Source organism: Simochromis diagramma, unplaced genomic scaffold, assembly GCF_900408965.1.
Source record: "Simochromis diagramma unplaced genomic scaffold, fSimDia1.1 OVJJ01000602.1, whole genome shotgun sequence".
In the NCBI taxonomy this organism is placed as follows: Eukaryota; Metazoa; Chordata; class Actinopteri; order Cichliformes; family Cichlidae; genus Simochromis; species Simochromis diagramma.
The window spans coordinates 7050103-7077826 of record NW_024387040.1 but is presented as its reverse complement, the minus strand read 5'-3'; the positions used below and the strand labels follow the sequence as shown (position 1 = coordinate 7077826).

Here is a 27724-nt window from a genome sequence, read left to right as displayed (position 1 = left end):
CATCTGTGTTTGAGTGAGTCATGCACAGGGTTGCCAGCTATGCTGCCTGCCTGCTCACCTACCATCTTTCACCGTTCTATTTTCAGATGAGGCTCAGTGTCCCTCCTGAGCACAACATGCTCTGGACACATGCACATGTACATTACACACATGGCTCCAGTGATTCAACTAGGCCATGGTCATGTGAGATTATATTGCTATCATGTAAGTGAAAGAGGGCATCCTGAATATAAGCTAATGAGAATTCTCCTGCTGACATATTATAATCCATAAAGGCCTTCATCACAGGAACACCAGATTATCAGGTCATAAATAACTCAAGAGTTAGTAAAGGCTAATATTTATTTATATATTAAGCTTGGATGTGACAGTTATTCTGCCACTTTAGTTTTAATCAACACCTCTGCTACACTCTTCTTGATTTTATTTCTTATCTCAAATATTGCTTTTTTCTCTCATTCTGTACGGTTTGTGCAAACTTTACCCAAAGGGATCATTTCTATCCATCGGTTTTATTCAGTCAATTGTTCCAAGTCTTCAGCAGTAACTCAAAATTTGCCCAGAAAATTATTTTCTCTTGGGAAATGTTTCACCACTATAAGTTTTTAAATGGCAGTTCTTCAAATGTTTTGCCATTTAAACTGATGCAGTGTGATACAAGTTTATTGTTCCCATAAAGTAAGTGAACTTTAAACAGCAGAGTTACAGGATAATGCTTCTCTACCACATTTTCTTGTTTTTATCAGCTCCTCTACAGCTCACTATAATACCATGTGTTTTATGCTGGATGTCTCTTGGAGAATAGGCACAATACTTTATTGCTTCAAGCTGTATGTTCAAAGCTGCTGCTGCAGATTTGTTGGTTGCACATTCATGATGGGAATCTCCCATTAAAGATTAAGATGAGCTTCGAGGTTTGACATGTTGTGTGTTTAGAGATGCTCTTCTGCATTCCTTGGTTGTTTGAGTTATTGTTACCTTCCTATCAGCTTGAAGCAGTCTGTCCATTCTCCTCTGACATAAACAAGACCACTCTGTAAATCGTCTGGCACCAGCAACCATGCCACGATCTAAATCCCTTAAATTACCTTTCTGTCCCATTCTGACAATAATGTGACAATAAAAGTGATTTGATTTGATTTGATTTGATTTTGACTCTCAGTTTGAACTTAAGCAGTTTTTGTTGAGCATGTCTACAAGCCTGAGTTGCTGCTATGTGATTCGCTGATTAGAAATTTTTGTTAATGAACAGTTGAACAGGTGTACCTAACAAAGTGGCCAATGAGTCTCTTGTTCTATTTTATGAGTTTGGGAGAGTTAGGAGTGGTTTAGTGTATTGGATACAAAGCTGCCTCAGGTGTGTGCATCTGTGTGACTAACAGATTCAGTCACGCTTTCTTTTTTTCTCTCTATCTCCTTTTTTACCTTTCAATTCAGTCCTCAGAGAAGCTATTATTAGTCCGCACTGAGTTTGGGTTAGAGACTTAATGAGGGGTTGCATGATGAATGTGTACACTCAAGGAAAATTAAAAAGTAGAAGCTATGACCTCACTAAATATTTACTGAGTCATTCACCTGCAGCATTTGTTTAGTAGAGCAACTGACATGTCTTTGGATGCGATGTGCCAGAATTAACCTTCACTTTTAGGTGTTCTTGCTGAGGTTTTCTTAACTCGCTTTCAACTTTTCCCCTTTCATCAGCCTGCTGATTCCTCTGCACTGTGATTAAAGTTAATTCCAGATTTCTGGTAATCCACTCGAAGAGATGAAATGAGACTAAAGAACAAAGATAAAGAGGTCAGGTGAAAATGTTGTTAATTAAAACAGCTAAGCACTAAGCCATGAAGCTCTATTGGAGCTCTGCAGAGCTGCATGTTTTCACCCATGTTTTATCATTTAAAAAAAATCTCCAATTATTTGGAAAAAGTTGAAAATGCTGCACAAGATAATTTTTACTCTGCTATTTACAACTCTTTGCGTTACAGAAGATGTTTATACCTCTCTGATTTATGATGCAGTATTTAATAATGAATGTGTATTAGTTAGTGATGCAGGCTTTTTTGGTGCCTTTTTGAACATCAGCATTCAAAAATATGTTTTTTTCTTATTACTCACATTATTCCAGTTTCAAATAAACAGGAAAAAAACTGCAACTCATCTTCTGTATCTTTGAACTGGAACATTAAACAAGTAAAGTCAAAGTCTTGCACACCATCTACTTTCAAGATTTTGCAAAATTATGTCTCGCAAATGGCAAATTTTTAAAAACTGTGAACTTTCTACCATGACTTAGCTTTTTATAGAAATAAACAAAATATATGAGCACATGGCAAGATCTTTTGCATAAAACAGGCTAATACGTTTATGCTAATTATTTTAATGTAATTTCTCTGAAATGTAATTTATATATGAAGCTGATATGTAGATGATATTAAATAAAAATTGATTTTTGTTTATTTTTATCTTACTTGTAAACAGAAAAACAACACAGGGCAGTGTTTCTAATGAAATGATCATTCTTTCAGTCCTAGCTGGTCACCACTAGAGGGAGCTGAATTCCTACTCGTAGAATAATTCCTTTTGGTGTTTTACCACAACAGTAGGTTGTGTATGTGAGGCAAGTCATAAGTTCTCCTCTCAGATTACTGTCAGATATTATTTTTGGTGGAGTTTCTGCCTCATCAATGCTACCGGTGTGTTTTTCTGTGTGTGTAACATACACAGGGACTGGGAGAGAGGAATTAGTCATCAATAAGAGTTGCTGTACCCCTGAGTGATGACTGACATTCATGCTATCCTTGATGTATATATGCCTCCAAGACACTGACATCAAACAGTGTTTGCTGAGGACGCTGTACAGGAATGCACCTTTGAGCTCCATCAATCCTCCGAACCATGCCTGTTCCTCGGTAACGCACAAACACATATAGTATTCTCTGAATCCTGCTCTGGCCGTTAATTATAGGGATAGATAAAGCCCTGTGCTAGCAACCTACGCCTCTGTATGTGAACTACACCTGTGTGTCAGTGGATCAAAGGTGCCATCCTCTAAGGTGGAATTATTATTCAAAGAGGGATGTAAATTAAACAGTACTCTGGTGTCATCTGTCTCTGATTCTCTCTTCTGCACCCTCTCTCTCTCTCACACACACGCACACACACACACACACCTGCATAATGCTGTCATTCTACTTGCTTTGATGGTTCGAGTAGGTGTGTTTGACAGGAAACAAGGGCTGGGTCAAGGCATGTAGTGACACACTAGCACAGGCGCAGCACACATGTGGAATAAAAAGGAGAAAGACGCCATTCTCAGTTGCGGTTGGCAGCTGTAACTCGATGGGGTTTTTTTTGAGCATCAGGGTGTGTGTACGCATGCGACGGTGTCAAAGTGTTTGTGTGTGGCTTCTCCATTTGCAGCTGCAGGATCAAGCCCAAACTGGGAGCTCAATGTGGGTAAACTGTGATTTGGCTATCTCTCTTCCTGGAGAAGATAAATCCTAGCCATGCTGGTGTGTCAGCCGCTCAGTAATTACTTCATCCTGTCACGACTGTCTGAGAATGCAAGCCAGTGGGAACTTGCACTGTCGCTCTTTCACTGACTTGAGTGGAAAACACTGAGCATCTCTTTCACAGTGACAGCTTAAGAGTGTTAGTCACAAGATAAATAAATCCAGAGGAATTAGATTTAGTTCAAAAGTTTTACATCTGTGGATCTGCTTTTCTAGCTTTTCCAGCTCTGTTTTAAATGTATCATCGATGTGCTGGACCGTATACCTTCCTTCCTAATTTTTTATCCGTCAGATGTCTAAAAGAAAATTCAATTTGAAGGAAATCCAGCTCTTGTGATTCTGATGTAGCAAAGTAAAGACATGCAATATGAAATCTTTCACTAGATGTCATCATAGTTTCACCTGCTTTGAAGTGTTTTGCCAGTTCAATTTGGCAATCTGGACCAACTTATAAGGGTTGTCCCATATAATGCACAACCTAAGGTCTGATGCAATGTGATCGTAAGTAACCTTTGATTAAAAGTTGGATCTGCAGGCCCTTTGCTATAACATAGCATCAATCAGGTTTAATTATTATGTGTTTCCATGACCTGAATCATCAGTGATTTCCTGCCTCGACATGCTCTGGAGCAGAATAAAAGTGAATAGGATAAATCTGCAGGACTTAAAGCTTTTTAGGTGGCTGCTGGGTGTCTATATTTACTTACGACTTAATTGGTCCCTGCTTGTTACGGCTTGGAATGCTTTGATTATAGCCGTTTAAGGAGGAAGAGTGGTGCTTTTGACACAGGAAACACAAGCAAAGAGAATGTCATTCATTCCTCTCGTCCTGCCATTGGTTTGGAACAAAGTTAAGCGAGCGGGGGAAAATGAGAAAGGGGCGCGGGGAGGAGTTGACAGGGCTACTGCAAACACAAAGAATGGCTGCGGCAATGCACCCCTGCTGTCTCCACTCTGCAGAAAGTGCACATACAACAGTTTCCTGTTAATGTGAGGAATTCACTATTTTACTTTGAGGATTACTTAAAAAGAGTAAACCGCTCATTTGGTGTGTTAGATCAGGTGGATAGGGGCTCCACTGTCAGGTAGGGACTATCCCACTCCCCATTTTTGCTCTTCCTGTCTGTGTTTTGGCATCAGGGGCAAAGGAAAAGCAAAGCCCTGAAAGGATTTCCTTAGTGTTGACTATGGATGATCCTCGTGGCTCCTGAATGCTAAAGCTGGGCAGGGCAGGGCCTGCAAACTTAAACCCCTCAGGGAATGAAAACATAAGAGGGAGTGGGATATATAGTTAAATCTCTTCCAAAGGAGATGGGAGTTTTTTTGAAGAGCAGAAAAACATGTTGTTGTTTTTTTGCCATATTATCTTTACAGAATGTTGAAAGGTTTTACTTTATTTGACAGCAAAATTATGTGGTTGAGAGTTCTTGTTGCTTTCACTGTTCTGGAGAGGGGAGAGAATATGTTGGAGTAAGTCAGAGGAAGAGTGCATGGCTGTAAGTGGGTGGTTTGGGCTGTGCAGTGTGGGAGGCCAGGCCCCAGTGCAAATTAAAGACTTCTCTGTGAAAGTCCCAGACTCAGCTACAGTAATGTGTGCGTGTGTGTGTGTATGCCTTAGTAACTGAGCCTGTGTGCAAGCGGCCGGCGGGGAAGACACCCAGCCCTCCTTCTTTTCTTTTTTTTTACCAGTCATTAAAAATAAGCCGCAACTCACCGCTGGTGCATACTGAGAGACAGCAAGCGGGAGAGAAAGAATGCATCTCCTCTTTCGCCTCCCTTTCTTAAAGCTTTGCTGCTTCACTAACCAAGTAAAACAGAGAGGAAAGAGGAGGGGGGAGGCTGTGTCGAAGGGGACTGATTTGACTCAGATTTTTGAGACACATGCTCAGAACCCTCCCCCTTGTAAAAAAAAAAAAAAAGTAGCAGGAGTTTTTTTCCAGGAGGGAAGAGAGAGAAAGAGATGAATGGGAAAAGGAATGCAGGAGACAAACGGGTGCTCTCAGCAGGAGAGTGGGAATGCTGGAGAGACCATTGTTCCTCCCCCATAAGATTCAGCAGGGAGTGCATGTAAACACACAGGAAGAAGGGAGAGAGGGGTGTGAAAAGTCACACCTGAGAGAGACACCCAGAGCTCTGTATCATCTTCATAGGTTTTCATATTTGTCCTGATTCATGCTCGTTGCATTCACATTCCTTTTGGGCGCACATGGATGCCTATAGCGGCAATCTCATCTTTCGTTCTGCCCCCCCGACCCCGTCAACAGGATGTATAGGGTCAGAAGGTCAGGAATGAAAACCACAAAAGACTGCACTAGTGTTGCCTGGTTCTTGTTCCAAATCCCCCCTTTAGCCTCTCTTGTACCTCCTGCCTTCCTTTTTCCTTCGTTTTCCCCTTCCTCTCTCTTAACTTTCCATCTACCCCCACCTCCCAGTTTCTCCTCTCATATAGGAGAAACAGAAGGCCAAACGTTTGGTTTTTTTGGGCCCAGATGGCTTTAGTGTGCCTCTGGCAGTGGATTAGGCCGCCAGTGTCTCCTTTCCCCTCCATGTGCAAGTGGTCAGGACAAAGAACGTCAAAGAGGGGGAAAGGGGGAAGGAATGCGAGGAGAAAAAACCCCAGTGCTGTGAAACAACACCCGACACTGATGTTTCATGGCATTCCTGGAAGAGTAAACTCAAACGCTTGTAAAAACAGCAAGCCAGCTTTCCTTTTACTTTTTGTGCCCGGTCATTTTATGAATCAAGTTTTGACTTTCTTTTTTTTTTTTTTTTTTTTTTTTTGGGGGGGGACTTTTAGTGTAACTCCACAGGAAGCTTGTAGCATGCCTTTTCTTGTTGGAGGAAAGAAGAAGTGAACTTTTGACCACATTCTGCTGCATTTATATGTAAATAACAACTGCAGCAAGCAGTGATCCTTCATGTAATGACAAGACATCGGTATTGTGTTTCAGGCCCCGAAGCTGATGCCTCTGTGCACGCAAGCGTGCGTGCGTGCATGTGTGTTTGCGTATCAGCCTCTTGTGTTTTTGTCGCCTTTGTGTTTGCTGTTTATGCCCAGTGAGCATTATTCCCAAGGCTTGTGGTTCTATTTTTCTGTGCTTGGCTGTAATTCCACAGGCTTTCAGTTCTAGAGGACAGTCATGTTTTATCTGAACTGTATTCAGCACTTGGAGACAGTGTGGTGGCAACACTGGTGTGTTGTGTGTATTTTTAGTTTAAAAGCCACTGGCCTAAGTGGCTTGTGTTATCCACTTAGCAAGACAAAAAGACCACATCAAGGCTTCTCTCTTCTTCTTTAAAAAGAATTGAACAAGTGTCATATTCTGAGACACTGCTCAATCGCAAATATAACTTCATGTAATGACTTATCTGATTTCCCCCTCAGCTACATGATTCTGTTTTTCAGTATGCTAGACTTGTTACAGTTGCCCATGCTGTCATTGCCAGCACATCTGATGTGTCACCGCACACACTGAGCTAGTCTGCTCTTAAAATATCAGTCACTCTGTGAGCAATGCTGTGGGAAATGAGTGCAGTGAAAGCATGCGTGAGATGTGTGGGTGTGCTAGTTTTAGTGTTTGAGCTAATACTCAGGTTTATGGCCCACAAAGCTGCTGGAATGTACAGTAAGTGAAGTAAACGGCATGGCACACTTTGTCCCATCTCACTTCCCTTTCTGTTATTTTATCTTTATCTCTCTCTCACGCTCTTCTAATTCTCCCCCTTATGTTGAGTGACTATATGCTTGCTTTCAGCCCCTGCAGGCAGGTCTTTTGGTCAGAAAGAAAAGGCTGATGTATTTCTTCGTGTGTCTGTTGGCTCGTCAGGCCGAGGAGAAGGGGAGAACAAAAAATATGGCCTGGAGCCATCACAGGGCAGGTCTAACAAGAAAGCCCCTTGATTTAAAACAACAAAAATGTGGGCTTGTCTGAAGAAGACGAGCCCACATGCTTCACGACTGTACAGGGAGGAACTTTGAGAGTACATATTTATGTGAAATCCTGGTTGATTATACCTGTCAGTGCAACAAGTGTCATCTAGCATGCATTTACAGTGTTGATGTTGGCAATTACACTATTGTTAGAGTAATTGTTAGTCATTTGATGATTTTTATATACATGTATAAAACAATCAGCTGCGTAGTTCAAGAGTGATGTGATCCTAAAACATTAGATCTACACCTAAAATGAAAAGCTTAATGTGAACTTTCAGTTTTTTATTGTTTTTCCCCTTTAGTTTTTAACGTCTCAGTCCACATGGTATCTGTCCACACCTGTCACTGATTGACAGGGTGAGGAGAGCATCAAGCCATAAAAGAGGAATCCAGGTAACCAGGCTTTCTATTTGAACTTGGAACACAGGAAAGTAGGTTAAGTGAAATAAATCTATTGCCTAACAGGGAGCAGCTGCCTGCCAGATTTAGCGGTGGCTGACAGTTGTAAACAAACTCTTATCTAGTGATTCAGGAGACACAAGCCTGCCAGGGCAGTTACCCACTGTTGACACGGGTTTCTGTCAGTAGGGGCACGCTGAGAACACAACTTTGTTGATAGCACTGCTGGTGTGAGGACACTAGAGGCATATTTGACACATGTTTCATACTGATATGCATCCTTATGATAACGTAAAAAAATACATTTAAATCAGCAGTTTCAGGATGTTTACAACTTTGGCACCATATGCACTAAAGACTACCACCCCCAAAAGCACTCACACATGCTAAATATACTCCTTTAAAGGGCAGTCGCAGACCACCACTTTCCCCTCCTTCTCACATATATGCATAGGCACACACAGTGAGCTATTGTTACTGAGTGCTCAGGCATCTGGAGAGCAGAAACCCTTTCTGCTGCCCTTTGACCTCTGGTGGCTGGGAGCTGCAGACTGACTTCGAAGTCTCATAGAAACTTTTAGGTGACTCACAGGCCTGTCAGAAACGTTCATGTTTCATTGTATATCATGTGCCGTGTTTGTTGTGTCTGTAATACTAACTTAACAGTGATAAGTAACAAACAGCTAATCTGCTATCTTAAGTTTTGTTTTTAGCATGTAGAAAATGTTAAAGGACAAGGCTTCTCGTAATCTCTTTCAGTTTCTTTCAGTTTAAAGTAGCCTTCTAGAGGCAGTGTTGAGTCAGGATTGGTATTAGTGCTGCACTGTTGTTCAGAACAGCAGTGAAACGTCATACGGTCTGAACCTTTCAAGTGCTTGTCATCCAATAACACTGTCCCTGAAACACAATGACAAGCCTTTTTGAAAACAGTCCAAGAAAAACTGGTTGGTAGACTTTAGCATTCAGCTGTACAAAGGCAGCTCTTCAAGGCAAAAAAACCCCAAAAAAACAAAACGCTCTGGGATTTTTATTTACAGCGCAGGAGCGCTCAGCTGCCGTGCCTCTGCTGATATTCTGCTTTTTGTTTCACTTTTTCACTTCAGCTTTTAAGTTTTCCTGTTGACTGGTGTAACCTGTCAGAGTAAACAAATGACCAGTGGAAGCTCTTTCTCTGCTTGCTGGTGGTAAAATACCAGGCCTCCCAGCAAACTTTATGTTGCTATGTGATGCCATGGTGACGCTATCACAAAGGACTCCAGCTGGGCCTCTGTGTGAGTGAGTGTGCTTGATGGGGAGTGAGACGGACAAATGGACAAAGTGAGCAGAAGGAGTCGGGCAGTAACTCTGTGATTTACCCCGGTCCCTCCTCCTCCGTCTTGTTCGACTCTTCTTCTGTGTTCGCTCTTCTCTCCCCTCTGGCAGACCCTGATCCCAAACATAGTGCAGCTGGACGCAGCTGTCAATATTCCCCCATACCGACCGCCCCTCATCCCAGTCTTTGTATTTCTTTGGATGGTGGTGGATTTGCCCTTGGCCCCCGCACGGGGGAGCTCATTCCTGTTAGCTAGCCTCTTAAACCAAACCGTCTGCTCTTTGAAGTGGCCTATCCCACAGATATACAGATTGGAGATTACAAGGCAGCTGCCTGCCTTCAATCTGTCTAGTAACATGAACACGGTGATTAAATAAAGGAAACAGCATACACCTATGCAGGCACACAAATGGGGCACAGTCAAAAAAAAGAAAAGGGAAAAAAAGAGGTGGCTAGCGAGTCTGTTTTTGTTCCTAAGGCCGGAGAAATGAATGGAGACTTGCTTTGTCTCAGGGGAGGGAAGAGGGCTTTCTTTGATATTATCAAGCCCACGGGTGGGGAGAGTGCCCTGCCAAGAAGAACTGCTATTCACACCAACTTGTCTGCATGGGACTTTTGAAGCGTTGGTCAAAAGAGGATTTGGCAGAGAGCCACTAAAGTTTTGTCATTCACAAACTCCTCTCCTCTTGGAGATGACAATGCTTGCAGCAGGCTGCACCTACCTCTCCGTGGGAAGAGAGATAAAATTCCACATTCTTCTTTCCATTAAGCGAGGAAGTTAGTCCTGTTTTGTTTTTGTTTTTTGCACACAAGAGAATATGAACTTTCTTTACTCTTTGATCAAGGCTGCACTGACCTGATATTATAAAGTGACAGACAAACCTCTCTGTGTGCTCGTCACTGTTTATCTGTGGTTAGTAAAGAGTTTTTCACATTCCTTTCTAAGGGTTTGATGGAGTCATGCATCACATTCCTGCTTTACTCTGTCCTTGAATGCTTGTGAGTGTGGGAGGTCCAGGGCAGTATAGCTGTCTAATGCTTTCATGGCTGTAAGGCGGTCAAGCTATTTTCTTATCAGCTATGTGGAAACTGGAAACTTGGTCTCAGTCTAATCCGGGAAGTTGTTTTGGTCAGATGTTTTCGACTAATTTTTCTGTACATACAGGCTAAAGTTAAAGGATTCACTTGTTTAATTTCATTATAGTTGAAAGATATTTCAACATAAAACTAAAATCCTTTATTTTGTTAAATGCTTGACTTCACATCCTTTCACGAGTTTGCATACGAGTCACTGGTACAGGCTGGTACGCTGCTGACAACAGTTCCTGATGGATAGAGAGCATATCATTGGCAGGAAGTGTGCGGTCTGCCTTGATGTGGAGAAGCTGAAATGTTAAGCAGGGTTGTGTCAATGTTATTTGTGTGCCTCTCCAGGCCTGTGTGCGCGTACTTGTGCGTGGGCATGTTCAGACTCCCGAGTGTTTACTTAACCTGTCTTGGCATTTGAAACCCCTGTCATTCTCCACTGTGTCTGGCTCTCACAGTGACAGCTAGGGTGGGACACAGCGCGTCGTCTCCAGTTTCATGCAGTCTTTTTCTTCTTTTTTTTTTCTCCTTTGAGCAGATAAAAACCCTTTTTAACCCTTCCGTAGGCTTGAGAGGAGTTCACACACATATACAGTCATCCAACATGTGCACATACACACACGTGTGACTTTTAGATGACTTCAGGGAATAGAAACTGAAAGATGATGCATGCTCTCTTTTGAAACCCCATGGTTGATAGGGGCAGGACCTCGCCCTCTCTCTGTGTGTGAGTGCATGCGTGTGTGCGATGTACATTTTTTTGTTCTTATGGGTTTGTACTGTGTGACCTTTCTGAAGATTAGGCCTGGATGTCGATCATTTTCCCTAGAAAACTGTTAGAACGAGACGACAGTGCAAATATGGCACACTTAGATAAGTTTGTTGGTTTTGGCAGTAATTCCCACACATACACTATCTGTAAAGAATTACATATGGTATTTAGCTTCAGAAGGAAATACAGTAAATCATCCTTTTTTCCCTTTATTGTGGTTTGTTTTGCCATCATCAAAGACACTCACAAGCTGTGATCTCCACTCAGTGCAGCACTCATCTTATCTGAATACTTTCCAGCTTGTCAAAAGGCTCAAATCTTCACTAGGAGGAGGAGGAGGACGGGTACAAATGAATGACTCTGACAAACCAAAAGGATGAAGTCAGCCCCACTGCTCACCTCCAGTATGTTAAGGCCTCTCTGTAGCTGTCAGCGAGATGGCAAGACACAAAGCAAACAAGAGCTCTCCCTGTAATAGTTATATACAGCGCTGCGTGTGCTGGGTGTGGTTGGTAACAGTTGTGTGCCGCGCACAGACTCCCGATCTCACCATGGTAGGATGTTTGTCTTTTGTAGGGATTAAAAAGGGATCCAGGAAACCTGCCGTCCTAGTTTTGCCACAGAACGCAGAAAGGGCGACCTACTTTTGATGGTAGCACTAAGCCAGGAAGGAGACTCCAAATCATAATATAGTTAGGAGGTGGCTGTTTTTGTCTTTCCTCACACAGGCTATGCTTCTTGTCTTTTGGCATGTTTCTAAGGCTTCTGACTCAGTGTGTGTGTGTGTGTCAGAGAGGCTCCATTGTCTGCACACAACCTGTAGCTGTAACATGAGAGGGTGAGAATGCAAGAGGAAGACAGTTACTGGGAAAAGCAATGATGATTTTTTTTTTTTTCATACATACTTGCATTTAACACAAAGCCTCGGGGGTGCATGCAGCTCTGTAGCTGGCTTCAGCAGTGTCATTTACCTTCTGTCACATAAGGACGCATAAGCAGGGAGAGCTATATTTGGCACAATCACATTGCTCTGGATGTGTACAGTCAGTGCGTATAGAGCTTAACCATCTAGATCAGTGGGTCAAGTGGCTGACATACTAATCCTATTACTAGATGCAGCTCTGATTTGTCAAAGTTGGCTCTAATCTACTGCACATTTTGACTGCAGCACAGACGTCTAAGACCTCTGGGTGAACTGCCATCTATCTACATATATGTAAAAAATTAATTTCAATGATGGTTACTGTATGTTTGATGTCCTTAATCTACTTTATGTTTACTTCTTTAAATGTCTATTAAATTATTATTGTACTTGCATTTAAGTGGACCCTGCTTCACAAATATCTACTTCTCTCAAACCTCGCACCTCTAGGTTCTAACACAGACTCAAGCACCAAGATATTTCTGACATCTGTCTTTTTGTGTGCGTCTTCTTTGCAGTGTCATCATGCATCACCACCTACAAAAAGACCCCTCCTCCGGTCCCACCACGAACTACCCCATCCAAACCTTTTATATCGATCACAGCCCAAAGCAGCACCGAGTCCGCCCAGGATGCATACATGGACGGGGGTCCCGGCACACGAACGGGTATCAGTTCCCAGCCGGGCCTGTCCAACTCTACAGAGAGCATCGATAGCATGAAGGCCCTGACGGCAGCCATAGAGGCAGCTAACGCTCAGGTGCACGGCCCTGCGAGCCAGCACGTCACCAACAGCACCATCACCATCACTGCCACCGCCACCACTTCCGCAGTTGCACACGTCTCCGCGGACACCAAGGCGCAGAGAGAAGCTCTCCGCAAGTGCCTGTCCATAGGGATCCAGGTTTGCAATGAGACTGGGGTTCAGTCAGAGTTCTAATCCAGTTTTTCTGCCATGCAGACAGTTTGAGAATTTCTCCCCCTTCTCTTAGGTGGACCCAGAAGAAGGAGGGCCCACAGAGGAGCAGTCTAAATTCCAGTCGATAGGAATTCAGGTGGAGGACGAGCGATGGTGAGTAGAAACAAAAAAGGGAGTAGATGTTCTTAAAGTAAAACTGGATAAGTCTAAGGAGAGAGATGAAACAGGGATATCAGAAAGAGGGCTTTTTGAAACCAGGGTAGGTTGATAATGTGCGTTACAAGCTTTTGCCCCCCCCCCCCCCCCTCCGCACTGGCTTCCCTACAGCAGCTGTCCACAGTTGAGGGGTGGCTGGCGTCAGAGCCCCCTCAACTAAGGGCCCCAAATGACAGCTGGGCCAGAGGATGTGGTATAGGGAGATTGGAAAGCTGAGGGGGTGAGTTGACAGCCATCTGTTGCTCCAGTCATTGTGATTCAGGCTGTTTGGGGCTGCGTGTTTGTGTATGTGTGGGAGGGAGTGAGGGAGGGAGAAGAGGAGGGAGTTTTATTGAGTTTGTTTAGGTCTGAGAGACCGCTGCGCTGTCAGTTAGCCGTTCATTCTGTTGCATGTTCCCAGTTTGAGGAGAAGAGCCTAGTGTGCTCGCTGTTTCATTAGCTCACACTGCACCACACTCCTTTAAGTTCTCTGGTGGGACACTCAGCCATTTGTAGCTTATTTGTCTGCTTTCATTCCCCCCCCCCCACACACACACACACACTTTTGTTTTTTTAAGTCACCTTCTGTTTAGTTAGGAAAGCTAGTCAGTTTAGCCAGTTCCTGGTTTTTGCAACTCATTGAAGGGATGCTTCTAAAATTCAAAGCGACATAAGCTTTTATCAAAGGTCACAGAGAGGGCCACGTCCAGCACTTCAAAATGTGCTGGACGTGGAATGTTAGGGGATTTCTGAAAGGAGGAGGTCTCAGCTGATCAACCATGCTCTGAGTTCCTGGATACGCCGAGCCAAATATTAACTCATCCAGATAGGCTGTAGTCTACCTAAGTTTGGACTTGTTGTTATGCTGGACTGCAGCTAATGCATTTTTCTGGTTAATGTTTGGTGTTGGTTGGCATGTATTTTTGTTGATACATGCATGACTGTTTACCTGTTGGCATTCATCTGTAATGGTGTGTGTGTGTGGGTGTGTATGAGTGCACACCTGGGAGGTCTGGGCATGCTGCCCCCTACATTAGATTCCCAGACAGTGAGAGTGCCAGACTCCTACGGCCTTCTTCAGTGTGTCTGTAGGTGTGTGTGTGGGTGTGAGTGTCTGTGTGTTTTTATGCAGCAGTCATAGGTCATAACCTCAGCTTGCTGTTTGAACTAGGATTAAGTGACGGGCAGTGGAAAGAGATGTAAAAGTGTTGGAAAGAACAAATAACATGCTTGTCTTTAGACAAACATCTTCCTTCTCTCTTTCACCTATTTTTTTTAATATGATAATATTTGTATATGAAGCATTTACTTAAATGCAAACTGAACAGGATGACTTATTTGATGTAGGTTGGTCTTTTACAACCCCACAAATTAAATTTAGGTTATGTTGGACACTGTACAGATTCTTTCCTAATCTCACCACGAAGGCTAGTGCCAGCCCTGATTTTTCCCGTCACTACCTGTCACCAGCAAGAGGAGGAATTAACACTGCTATGGTTTTATGAAGGACTCTCTCTGTATTTGTGTGCTTGTGTGCATTCTTCGCTTTCTTCACCAAACATTCATCTGATGTACTTCCTACTCGGCAGATGTTTTGCTCTGAACCTCGTGTTCCAGAAGTCCAGCGTCTAATATGAAGTTGTTTAGACAAGTGTTCCTCATGTTTTGGCTAAAAATTCTTTCTGACACACTTTCACCATGGTATGTTTTCAGCAGCTTCCTGCCTTTGTCATCAGAGGCTTTAACAGTGTAAAGATGTAACCACGGTGATGTCACTTACTGGTTTGTGGACCGCATTTTAAAGCCCCAAAGTTGACGTTTTAGCAGCCACCGTGTTTTTTATGGCCAGAAGTGACCATATTTGGATGAGGGGGTGGAGCAGTAAGTTATCAGCCAGGGGTAGCAAGGGAAGTTAGCAAGCTGTAAATCACATCAAACCAAACTATTTCTCAGATGATTACATTTTAAAAGTCTCCAAATGGCAAAAGTACTGCAAACAATGTACAGAGGTTCAATTTAGTGACTCAGGTTAGCTGAGGTGAGGCCTAGCAGACACCTCATGTTATGTTAGTATGAAGAAGAAAATTAGCCACAGAGACAAAACTGTTTTCAATGTTTATTAATTAAAAACGGCCATTTTTGATACTTTCTGACACACTTCATTTCTCAGCCATGGAATTTACCATTTGGCTGATAGCCCATCAAACTGCAATGCCTTTGTTACACACAGGCACTGCACTAGTCCTGAAAACTTAATATAAGGGATAATTAGCAATGTTAGCCTTTTTGTTTTTGTCCTAGCTGACTGAAGGCTTTCATTGGACATTAAATCCAAATAAGGCATGTTTCTTTTTTTAGGGCCATTTCCTCTTGGTTTTAAGTGTAAACCAAGTATCTGCAGATGACAGGAAAATGAAGAAAACGTAGGACCTTCTGGTTCAGAGCAGCAGCAACATATGGAATGCAAAACTCAACCTCTGTGGTGATTTATCACTTTCTATTACTTGAATGTAGGAAGAGGAAAGATTTTCTGTGATTTTTATTAGCTCTTGCATACCTTACTTGTGTTTTATAGTTTTTTTCCTCTTTCACATTAACTTTTATCCTTTAAAACGCCCTAGTTCTTTTTGTTCTTCTGCCTCTTGTCTGTTGATCTAACCATCTGTCTGTCTGGGCAGTGTTTGGCTTTGCCTGTTTCTGCCCCTGCAGGAAGTTGTTAGTAGCCTGATAGAAAGCAGACTGTGGTCATTAGATCTGAACACCTGCTTGGAGGAGTTATTCTTTAACTGCTCTTCACACTCACACAAACATACACGCACACGAAGGGCTGCTGGCATGTACACGTAAAGCGCATACACGCTGTTTGATCTACCCGACGCCACTCCCATCTTGCTTTCTTTTTTTTTGTGTTCACAGAAGAGGGGAGATGAATGAGAAAAAGGGGGAAGTAAAGATGAATGGGTAGGGTTCAGGAGGAGTGTGTGTCCGGAGATTGGCTGAGCGAGAGGTGATCATTTGTGTGTGTCATGCTGCAGGCAGGTCAGGTTGAGGTTTCATGTGTGAGAGGACTGTGGGCAGTTTTTGGTTTAGAGTAAAGCTAACAGGCCTGGTGGAGAGGGTCTATTGACAGGACAATTGTAATCCCATATATGTCTCACAGTAGGATAATGGATTTTTGAATGGGGGCATTTGTGTTGAACTGAAATGAGCACTAATACCCAGTTATTTTCTTTTATCCTTAGAGCCCATGTGCATGAGGGCTTTTATGCCTTTTCATCAAAGTGTATCACTTATTTTTAAAGTGTCTCAATGACCACCACTCTGCTACATTTTTGTATATGTTATTAAATTATGTGCTTTAAGTCGTGAGCTGTAATCAATTATTAGACTAATGGCTTGTCCAATCACTGTGAAGTTAGCCTGCCAGTTCCCTCCCCCTCCTCTCCTCTCCCAGCACCCGCATCCCTCTAACATCCCATTTATCTCTTGGGTGGTGAGCTGCTCTATAGAACATCGCCAGCTCTGTGTGTGTGTATGTGTGTGCATGTCTCTGCTGTTGCACATAGTGTGGAGAGACTTGGCAGAGGCTGCCCGACAGCGGCACAAAGCCTCTGAGTCAAATGCGACATGGCACGCCCAGCTGTAGAGAAGGGTTCCAGGTGTGAGTGTGTGTGCATGTGTGTTTTTGTGCTACCACTATTTGTGTATGCGCAGCGGTCCCACAGCAGGGCTTGCGGTGTGACAGAGGCCTGTACACACTGTTGCTATTGAATGAGCCAGGTGACAAAACATACACACACACGCACACTCACACACAAAAGATGTTCCACAATACAAAAGCTATTCATCGCTGAGATCATTGTGATGATAATTGCTGCTAAAAGGAAGGCTATAAAAATAAACTAATCAGATGTTTAACAGGTGAAGAATCAATAATACCTTTGTGCGTCTCACGTAAACTTATTCTTACATCTTCTCCTAGTCACCGCAGAATGACCCGCTCCAACAGTGTAACCACAGCTGTGCAGGCTGACCTCGACGACCCATCAGACGCTCCGGACCTGCCGCCGCGTCTCTGCGCCACCATGCCGCGCCAGCACTCACGTGATGCTGCCACTTCCACCGTCAGCATCCAGGGCTCTGGGAACCACTACCACGCTTGTGCCGGAGATGACTACGGGGAGGTGGGCTTTGACCCATCCATCCTGCCTCCTCCTGACCCCTGGATGGACAACGTACCTGAACCAGAGGGTGAGGCTCTGGAGGCGGTTGGGCGATCGGTGTGCCCGCGTGACGGCCGCTGGTTCCTCAAGTTACTGCAGGCTGAGACAGAGCGTATGGAGGGCTGGTGTAAACAGATGGAGCAGGACGAGATGGAGAATGAGCTGCCTGAAGAGAGTGAGTTGATTCATTATGTTTAGATGTCATGATAAATTTTACTCTGTTATGCAGTGATATTAGGTCTATTTTTCCTCCTTTCCTCCTCTCCTCTTTTGATTTGGAGGGTGCTGGTATTCGTGGTATTGGACCACAATAGCTGCTTGTTCCTGTCTCAGGCCCTCTGGCCTCCACAGACATACCGTGCATACTTATCAATAGGCCACTGCTGGGCCCAGCCACGCTTGTGTCCTCTGGATACACTGCATAACGATCTCTCACACAGGGTTTGCCGAGTGCCCCTTCAAGGCAACTATTTCATCTTGATGTAACACACAGAACAGCACTCGCCTGTATGCACACATCGAAATATGTTTTACACACGTACACTCAAACAGACATACCAGACTGAGTAAACAAGCCACAGACTGTAAGCACTGTATTCGTACCTGCGCAGCTGATTTCATGTTTTACTGAAAATGCCATTGCATTTGCAGCTAGTGTTTTGGTTCCAGGCAAGAGATTTTCTCACAGAACATGGATAACAGGGAGGCTGTCTCAAGGTCATATTTTCCCTGATTCCCAGACTACAATGCACACGTGCACACACAGACACACTCGCACGCATCCTGAAGGGGTTGAAGTCTTTGTCTGCAGCACAGGTTCATTACTCACCCTCTCAGTTTCTAATAGCACTAGCCTTATGTACTAGCAGTTGCCTAGCAGTTGAGTCCATATCACTGATCAGTGACATTTAAATTAGTTGTGTAGCCTTTTTTATCTTATGCATGAGGCTGCTGGAAAGTGATTGTAAGAAAAATAAAAGGTTGCTGTTGAGACCAGGTGCTTGATTTGACCATGCTTAAAACATGCAGTGTTTTGCATTGTGTGTTTGATGATTTTGTATTTTTGGAAAAAGAATTGTGAAATATAATTGGATTTCTGTCATTCTCATCTGATGTTCACAGATGTTTTGTATTTTGAAATGCTCGTATGAAGCAGGTTTCTAATCCATCCTTTTTTGTTGCATTACTAATGCAGCCCCTCTGTTAGTGGTGCAACATGCCTGCAGTATGCAGTCCTGTGAGTAATTGCATTGTGTGGGTGTGTGGGTGTGTGTGTGCATGCATGTGCGTCTGTGTCTTTCTGCAGTCTTGGGTAAGATCCGCAGTGCAGTGGGGAGTGCCCAGCTGCTGATGTCCCAGAAGTTCCAGCAGTTCCGGGAGCTGTGTGAGGAGAATCTGGTATGTGTCACCTCATCCTCTGCATGCTCCCCTCAGCCCTCCCCCACACTGACATCATCCTGCACAAATCACTCTGACAGGCCAGGCCAGAACTCATTTACTATGCATCTACTATAGACATCACATCTTTGCAGTCACTCGCAGATGAAAGGAAAGAGCATGGCTGCGTGGATATCTGAATGCTGATCCCAGGATTTACATATCTTCATTAAAACCCAGAGATTTATGTTTTTTGTGCCTTTTGTTAAAAATGTAAAATTCTATGTTGCATTATTTATAGATTATTTAACAAACATTTAAGCTATTTAAAAACAGCAAGATTTATTTAACTAAAAAAATCATTTTTGTCTTTTACTAACTGAGAAAAAAATCCAAAAATATACAACTGGAATACTGCTGTGTTTGTGTTTATGTAGCAATGGATTGCTTAACCTTCTTAAGTGAAGGATGACAAGACAGATTAAGAAACTGTTTTTTAATCACAGCAGGTCTATGATTCAGACCAACTCCAGTACTCCCACTTATCACAATATGATGCAACTGTCTCACCTGATTTATAGAAAATCTGTTCCACTGCAGTTCTAAAAAATGTTTGGCTAAACAGTTAAAGCCAATTTTGTGATTCCTCTAACTCCTATTAAATATTATAGAGCAATAGTATTTTTTCGAAAAAGCATGTGATAATCTTATAAACCGTATTAATTTTTTTATGTGTGGTTTCCATGCATGTGATGTTTGTGTATCAGAATCCAAATGCGCACCCGCGGCCCGTCTCTCAGGACTTGGCTGGATTCTGGGACATGCTCCAGCTGTCCATTGAGAACATTAGCCTGAAGTTTGATGAACTCCACCAACTGAAAGCCAACAACTGGAAACCTCTGACTCCTCCAGAAATTCAGGTGCTGACACATACGGCAAATACGAGCTTCAGCCAACTCCATTTTAAATAATCAAATGACCTAACTGCAGTGTTGTTTTGGAATGCTCCACTAACCCGCATGCTATCTTCTGTCATTACTGTATACTTTGAATTGTAAGTCCTAATGATTTACAGTTAAGCTTTGTTGTAGCATGCTTACATGTGTTGCTTACTGTCATGTCGGCTGCCTGACGCCATCACTTGTATTTGTGTGTTTTGTTCTGTCTTGTCGACAGTGAGCCGCTTTTGAGAAGCCACTCTACCTGCCATGCACCGTTGGGGCCTGTCCATCTCCAATGGTCTTTTACCTCACGCAATGGCCACCATCGTGCTGTCTTTCCCCACACAAATGGCTGCCACTGTGACCCATAACCTCATTAAAAATTGCATGCTTATGCCGGCAACAGCCACACCGCTTTTGCTAACCCTCATGCAAACCGGCTGCAGTCGTGTCGCTCGTCCATGTGTTTACCTGCAGCTTGCCATAAGGACTCTCTGGTCTGTCTTTAAGACTATTTGTCATTCCTGTCCAGGAGAGAAGGATGCCTCCTCCTGTGCCAAAGAAGCCCCAGAAGGGCCACCCTCCCCTGGCTAGGGACCGCTCCCTGGAGAGCTCTGAGCGCCAGCGTCTGGAGGCTCGCAAACGCCTGCTAGCTGCCAAACGCGCCGCGTCAGTTCGGCAGAGCTCTGCTACCGAGAGCGCAGACAGTATCGAAATCTATATTCCTGAGGCTCAGACCAGACTATGAGACACACAAACTCATATAACAACACACAGGTCCAGTACACTGTCCCATAAACACAATAGCACTGAATGGTAATGCTACGGTGCTAACATACTGTAACATAATCACATTTTTTGCAGACTTCCCAGATCACTGTGAAGTCAGTTGCTATGGAAGCTGGTTGAAGAAGTAATGTACACTTACAGTATTTATTAATTAATTAATTAATTTATCTTTCTGTCTCTTCTTCCCTTCATTTCCTTCTCCCAGCTTTGATGTAGCACTCCCTCTGTTCCTTGTACCTCCACCTGCTCGTTGCTCCCAAAGAATTATCTCAATAATCCCCACGTTTTAAGTGACCTGATATTACAAAGATAAGCCTGGTGTAGCACAGCAGTGTTGCTTCACACGGATATGTTTCAGGAGCCCAGGACGCAATAACATGGTGGAGGGATTCTGCGCGTGTGTAGGTGCTTACGTGCAAACACAAAGGCAGTTGTAAGTGATGTATTTAATCTATCAGATCAACTGAAGAGACCAGACCAGAATCATTCTTGATATTTATTATGTTATATTTTCTATTTAAAAAAATCTAGTTTTTAAAAAGAAATCAATATCTGACTCTAAGAGTACTACAGCCACAAAAGTCTGTGTTTTGTCTATTGAGGTCACATTTTAAAACGTAATATTAAAAAGCCTGCTTATAGAGGCAGCTGGTAACACAGTTCACCTTCTGCCTGAAAGTGGGTCCTTCCAGTTGCGGGAGGAAAGGTCAAGAGGTTAGATTTTGCTCCTTCAGGTTCAGCAAAGTGGCTCCTCAGACAGTAGGAGTTAGGTTTTCGGCCTCTGCAAAGAGTGCAGTACCCTGAAAGGTTCCCAAAAAATGCCACAAACCGAATATGTGTTGTATGTGTGACAGGATGAGCGTGTGCGTGTTTTGGTTAACTTGTTTGTTTCAAAAGTGCTTCCTATTTTTCTAGGTCTAAAGGGTCCTAGCTGTAATCGAAGATTAAGGTAGCAGCATCAGCAGACTGTAAAACAAATCACCCGTCTTGTCTGAATTGAGACTGAGCAGAACAAGTTTGTATAAAGGATATATAATGACATGAAGTGCATGCTTACACAAGGTAACTGATATTTTTGTCTTTTTTAACAGATTTATTCCTTACTCACACCACGTTTAAACTCTTCAGTGTAACAGACTAAGCTAAAGGACTCATATGTGGTACAATACTGGTAGTTGTACGATATTTTATTATGTCATTTTTAGACAAGAAGAGTTTATGGACAGTATTGAGACTACGGGACTGAGAAAGGACTATTTCTCCTCACTGTGTGTGCACTCCCTCTGCCTCTAAATGAAGCAATTATTTGAAGGTCATAAAGAAAAAAAAAAATCCAGTTTCTAATATTTTGTATTAGTGTTTAATTTATTGATTAGGAGAACAATGACTGTTTATTGCCATTGTTATTATATTATTATTATTATGCACTGAAAACAAGGCCCTTATACTGTGTTTGTGTTTTATTTATGTTCTCCAGCATGACAGGCGCCTTTTTTGTCTTTTCCGTTTCAGTGATCAGCCTTAATTTCTATCGCGCTAGTCGAGCACAACTGCAGTCTCAGGGGAAGATGTGTGTGTGTGAGTGAGTGTGTGTTTGCGTGTTGGCGAGGTTCAGAGAGAGAGTGTGACTGACTTCATCTGACTGTATATGACCCATATTGTTGTCTCTTATTGTACATAATTCCTGCCAGCAGGATAGGCCATGATCTTAATAAAGCAACCAGTGTCCATACCATATTCTCAATTATGTTTCTACTGAGCGTCTCAACCCGGCTTACTGCAGTAAAACAAGGTACTTCTGTCAGCTGCTTGAATGTGGAGACAATCCCGAGTCAGTTTATGGTCACTTAATTCTTCACGGACTAGCAGAACTTTGGTGTGTAGTCCAATTTTCTGTATTGATCTGATAAAGTTGTGTGCCATTGGATAACTATAGGAAACACGGTATATTCCTGTTATTTGTCCCACAATGTTGAACTACTACCTGAGCTTTTCATCGAGAGATGTGTGAAGATGATGTAACCATACAGTATGATTTGTAACTCCTTTAGTTGGTCAATAAATATTTTTAGAGAGGGTGCTTATAAGTATAGTTCAAACTTCATGCCATTTAATATAGACAAAGCTCATTTTAGTACTTTTTCTTTGGAACTTGTTTTAAGTCAAACTGTCTGTCGAATAAACAATTCATTTATTTATGTTTATTATATTAACATATCAATATAACCCTCCTGGTATAGCAGGGAGTTAGAAACCAGAATGTTGGATTGTGCTTTAATTGCTAAACTCACTCCAGCAGTCCTGGCAAATCTGAAACTTGTGATGTAGTTATATTAAGAGAAAAACCTTCAAATAAACATTTGTACATACATGAATGTTTCCCTATGTAAATGTAAACTAAAAGAACAAAACAACATATTACAAGCAGATATACATTTTGTAATTAATGTTATTACACTCTTGATGTTATGGCACGTGTATGAGCTCTTATCAGCATTAAAAAACCTCATTGCCATAATTTGTTGTGTTCATTTCTTTCCTGTCACATGTGTTCTCAATTAGAATATAATTAAACCGATTACAAGGCCAGCGTGGTGTGTTTTTAGGGCATTTCCCATCCGCAGGGGCGGATCCCCATAATTAGACGCCGCTTTTGGCCTCGGCTTAGCCTTGACGTTTCTGTACGTGCAGCTTCTGGTGATTTGTCATTCACACATCAGTCGTGCTGAGGCGAGGCGTGCTGGCTTCGGTGGCTAGAGTTAGGGTAAAGGGTTGTGGGGGTGTTGTCTCTGTGTATGGCCTGCCCTGGGTCAATCTACCCATCATATGGTCCTCTATGGTGGGCTGCATCTGCCTACTTGTGTGCCTGGAGGTCTGTTTAAACCCTTAGTGATTACATCATTTAGATCAGACCCAACCTCTGTCACCTCTGACAGGAACCGACAAAAGGTTCAAAGGAATCCTGCCTGTTCCACCTATTATGCTATTAAATGAGTTAATGTTTCATCAGTTGATCAAAAGTTAGCCTATCAAATATGATAATGCAGCATGTATAAATGCTGAATTTGTCAGTGCTACATGGTATTAACTGCAGTTCAATTGCATTCAACCCCTTATCTTGAGTGGTTACATATCATAGCCTGCTAGTTAGTGAACAGGTAACGTTGCGGATTATCATTTTAATGAAGATGTTTAAAAAAAGATCCCCTTAAAATCCTAAAAGTAAACTGCTGTTCAGCTTAAAAGACGGGTATAATAACAAAAACAGTAAGGTGTACCTGCCTGACCTAATACAGAGAACAACAGAGAAGCATTGCCAGATGGGAACAGCTGTACTGATATGTAAGCTTCCTTACACTGACTTTATTGGCACGTAAACCCTGTCAGCGAGAAAGTGTTGACGTCTGCTGTTTCCCTGTGTTAATTTATACAGGATTATGCTAATGCATGGGAGCTGTTTTAAAGCATTCGCACACACAGGACTGCATCCTGTAGAAAGACAGGAATGCTACACTATTGTTTTCTCATATTCCCTTCTTTTATATACACTGAACAATTAAATTAAACACACTACTCCCAACATTAAGGGATAAATGTGTGCAGTAGAGTTAAGTGATCTGAATGATCCAAAGCAGGGCAAAATACTTGAATAAAAATGATCAACTCTGAGATGTAGAAAAAACAAAACTTTATTTGAATCCCATGTGACCCCTAGTTGCCACAAACATTGCACAGTATGAAAAGAAATCACATCATTGGGCATCATGTCACATTAACTATACACATGGTCCTATTATACAAGGAAATGTTTTTTGGTGATTTTTTTTTTTAAAAAAGGGCTGTTTTTTTTGTCAGGTTGTAAAACAGCAAATGCAGAAAAACATATGTAGTGTTTAATTTTTCCAGTCCACTGGCCGTCATTTTTCGCTGAGTGATGGGATAAAGGCTCATGCTAAGAACCTGCTACATTGGTCTTATGAAACACCCCTCAGTGACAAAAAGAAAAGTTAAAAAAAAGAAGCATAAAGGGTTTTTTCCTTTTAAAAATAGCTAAAAGTAAATAACAAAAATTAAAAACTATACTTATGAAAACAAACATTTACTACAGTAGTGAATAAGTTTGTCATAGATGCCAAGAGCAAAGTATTTTTAAGACACTGAGATGACCTTCCTCTGCCTTTAGTGTGCAAACAAACAAGGCAGACCAATCATGAACTGATCTCTGAAATGTTGAACAACAATAATAATAATAATAATTAAAGGGAAAAAAAAAATTAAAACGTGTGGGTGCGACCAATCCACCTGACCGATCTGTGAAGGAGGACTGATTCTTGCTCTTGCTCAGTTTACTACAATACAGTATAATGGAAAGACATAAAGACAGGCAGCATTGTTCTGATAACATTTTTGGTCCCTGTGTGCAAATAAAATACACATGTAGATACATAAAGATACATGTATATGAAATGTATAAACAACTTACAGCCAAGGCACCTCGATACGGTTTTTCTTTTCTTTTTTTTGTTCAATAAGAAAGAAAGAAAAGCATCCATGTCAATTTGATTGGTATACCAAAAATAGAAATGGTCAGGCTTTCGTGTGGATTTTGTTCTTTGTTACGTGCAGACGAGTCACTGAAACGAAGAGTTCCACAGCTGAGATGCAAAGTCAGTCTCTAGTTCCTCCTCTTCTGTCAACTTTCCTCCTTTAAGCGACCAGCTGTTTGGCCTGCAGCTCCATCTCTGCAGCCCGTTTGAGGGCCACATCCACCAGGAGCTGGAAACCGCTGAAGTCTTGTGTGAGGTCTGGAGGGGTGGGGGGAGGGGTGTTGAACAGCCCACTGCGGGGGCTCAGGTTGCCTTCTATGCTGGTGCTGCTGAGGATGGTGGTAGTGGGGGTGGGGGTGGAGTTGGGTAGTGGCTGACTGCCTGGCCCTTCTTCCCGGCACCTAAGCAGCGCTTGAGCCTGCACGGCATGCAACAACTCAGCTGCCCTGTCACAGTTCATGCCGGGCGCGCTGGGGTGGGAAGCTGTCGGGCTGGTTTGCATTGCTGTGGTGACAGTAGTGTGACAGATGACAGAAGGCCGGGTGGGCACGAGCCCAGGAGACGGGGACGCGGAGGTCGGAGAGGGCACGGTGGGGGACACCGCTTTTCTCAGGACGCTGGGCACGGCGGGGTCGAAGCTAGACGGGTGCAGCACCCGTTTGTCGTAGCTCTCTTCTGTGGCTGCCGCGGGGCTGCTGTGTTTCGGGGACTGGGAGCTGTCAGAGAAGCTGTCACCAGCTTTGCTACCTTTCCTGGATATGGTGAACTGGTTGGGATCTTTGCCATCTTTCCTCAGCATCTCCGGGAGAAGTCTCCGGCGTGCGTTAATGAACCAGTTGCACACCTGCAGAAGACGATAACAACAACAACCCACACAGTCAGAAAGGCGCGTCACATGGCTCGCTTCCATTCTGCCTTGCGCTTTGAAAGAAAATCTGCTGGTACATTTATCCCCAGGTGCAGTCTGCACATGTCAGCAGAGAAATCGAGTGAAAGGTAAACCCTACCTATCACATGCTGACATTTCACACACCGCAACCATTTCCTGTTTTAATCATTTCACCACTGCAGAAATGACAAAAGACACCTCTGATTATAAGCTAACCCCTTTTTAATAAAGGTCAGTTTAGATTTAGAAATCCTGTCTTGAAAATAGTTTTGAATAAAAAAATAAATCTCTTTTGTAATAGCAGCATTCACAGTTCACTCCACTCTTTTTCTCAGTCCTCCAGGCTAGTCGTAACTGGCTTAAGGAGCCTTTCAGCTCTAACTATGTAAATGACTCCGCATTGTTCCCAGACAGCTGGGATAGAAAAGGGGCTAGAGGGAGGGAAATTCCTGTCCAAGTGCTTCGGCCAAGCCCAGAGCACACAGGGAGTAAGTTTACTCACTTTGTCTCAGACTTTTATGTTGCAACATCAAGCTGATCTGGATGACCTTCAATTCACAGTGTGTATGTGTCATAATTTGTTTGTGATCCAGACAGGAAATGATTCAGTCAAGCTGACACTTGTTTCCTCTTGACTTTTACAGTGGTCTATTTACACTCTCTGGGCTTAATGGCAGAAAAAAACAGCTTCAGGTGGTACTATCTTTTTTCCGTCAGAATCTGTGCCCGTACCTGCAGTGTAGAGAGCTGGGTCTGCTTGGACAAAAGGGCTTTCTCCTGTTCAGAGGGGTAGGCGTTGTAACGGTGCTCATACAACCAGTCCCTGAGGATCTGAACGGACTCCTTGGGCAGATTTCCCCGCCGTTTTCTCTTCCCACTGCTCCCCGCGCTGGACGACAGATCCAGAGGGGCGTCCACGCTGTCCTCATCGTCAGTCTCGCTGCCCGACAGCATCATCAAACCTAAAAAAATCACGAGCGAGTGCAAGGACAAAAAAAAAAAAAAAAAAAAAGAGCGTGTGAGGCCAGGACAAAGAAGAATTTATATCCTCTAATGTCAAGCCACCCCGTTGTCAGAGCGGCTCTGCCACAGCCGCTCAAGTTGTCTGGGAGGCAGCTGATGTGTCAGAAGCAAGCTGTCAAGTTCAGCCATGTGATTCATATAAGGAGCCAGGGAGGGTGTGAGGAGGAGGAAGAAGGGGAGGGTGGATGTAGAAAGGGGGGGGACGTCACAAAGGCTAGCCTGATGCTGTGTCAGTTATAAAACCTGCCTCAACAAATACAAGCCAGGTCTATTCTAGACAGGCTGATAGCTGGCACAGCAACAATCTCTGTGTAAAAGGGGAGAGTTTGTTTTGAAGAACAGGAGCGCTGAATCTGAAAGATTACAGAGTCTGTATTTTTTGTTTTTTTTAAATGGGAGGCTTAGGATCTAATCAAAGTCAATCATGATCAAAGGAAGTGCTTTGAATTGCTTTGAATGTCAAGAGTACAGCCCAGGCAAACTGATGTGCTTTTGAACTGCTTTTAAATTTGTCCCATTTTCCATCTGGCATATTATATATTACATTTTTAGTCCCATTTAGTAACTAACCAATACAAAACCTTAATATGCGTCCCTCCTCTTTATGATAAAGACACACTGAGGTTTATTAAAGACTGGCTCCTGTGATTTTAGGTCAATATTTACACCTGGACACCAGCACCTAGGCTACTGTACGGGAAGCCAAGCGGTCATAGCGAATAAAACAGGCCAGGATATTTATTGTACAGCCGTGAGCTCCCGGGCAAACTAGTGGGAAAGAAGTAAGAAAGTTCCCAAGTCAAGAGTGGCCAACAGGATGAGGTAATTACGTAGGTTGGAGAGGCGAAGGGGGAGGGGAGACCTGTTGCAAATAAGCGTCTCCA

The 27724-nt window shown here is 43.0% G+C and overlaps 2 protein-coding genes across 4 annotated transcripts in view; one reads left to right on the top strand and one right to left on the bottom strand.

Annotated features, from left to right (window-relative positions):
• dlgap1b (discs, large (Drosophila) homolog-associated protein 1b) overlaps nt 1–24644 on the top strand; it is a 97711-nt gene extending 73067 nt beyond the window's left edge. For 2 of the 3 annotated variants that reach the window (XM_040044453.1, XM_040044454.1), the window contains 6 exons: nt 12456–12841; nt 12930–13009; nt 17034–17449; nt 18581–18672; nt 19419–19571; nt 20125–24644. In XM_040044453.1, the coding sequence (XP_039900387.1) occupies nt 12456–12841; nt 12930–13009; nt 17034–17449; nt 18581–18672; nt 19419–19571; nt 20125–20340 (1343 nt within the window). In that variant the 3' untranslated portion in view covers nt 20341–24644. The other variant, XM_040044455.1, reaches the window with a different exon arrangement.
• tgif1 (TGFB-induced factor homeobox 1) overlaps nt 24055–27724 on the bottom strand; it is a 24328-nt gene continuing 20658 nt past the window's right edge. The window contains exons 4-5 of the mRNA XM_040044457.1: nt 26550–26779; nt 24055–25772 (exon numbers count right to left, since the gene is read on the bottom strand). Of these exons, the coding sequence (XP_039900391.1) occupies nt 25089–25772; nt 26550–26779 (914 nt within the window). The 3' untranslated portion in view covers nt 24055–25088. The remainder of the gene's footprint in view (nt 25773–26549; nt 26780–27724) is intronic.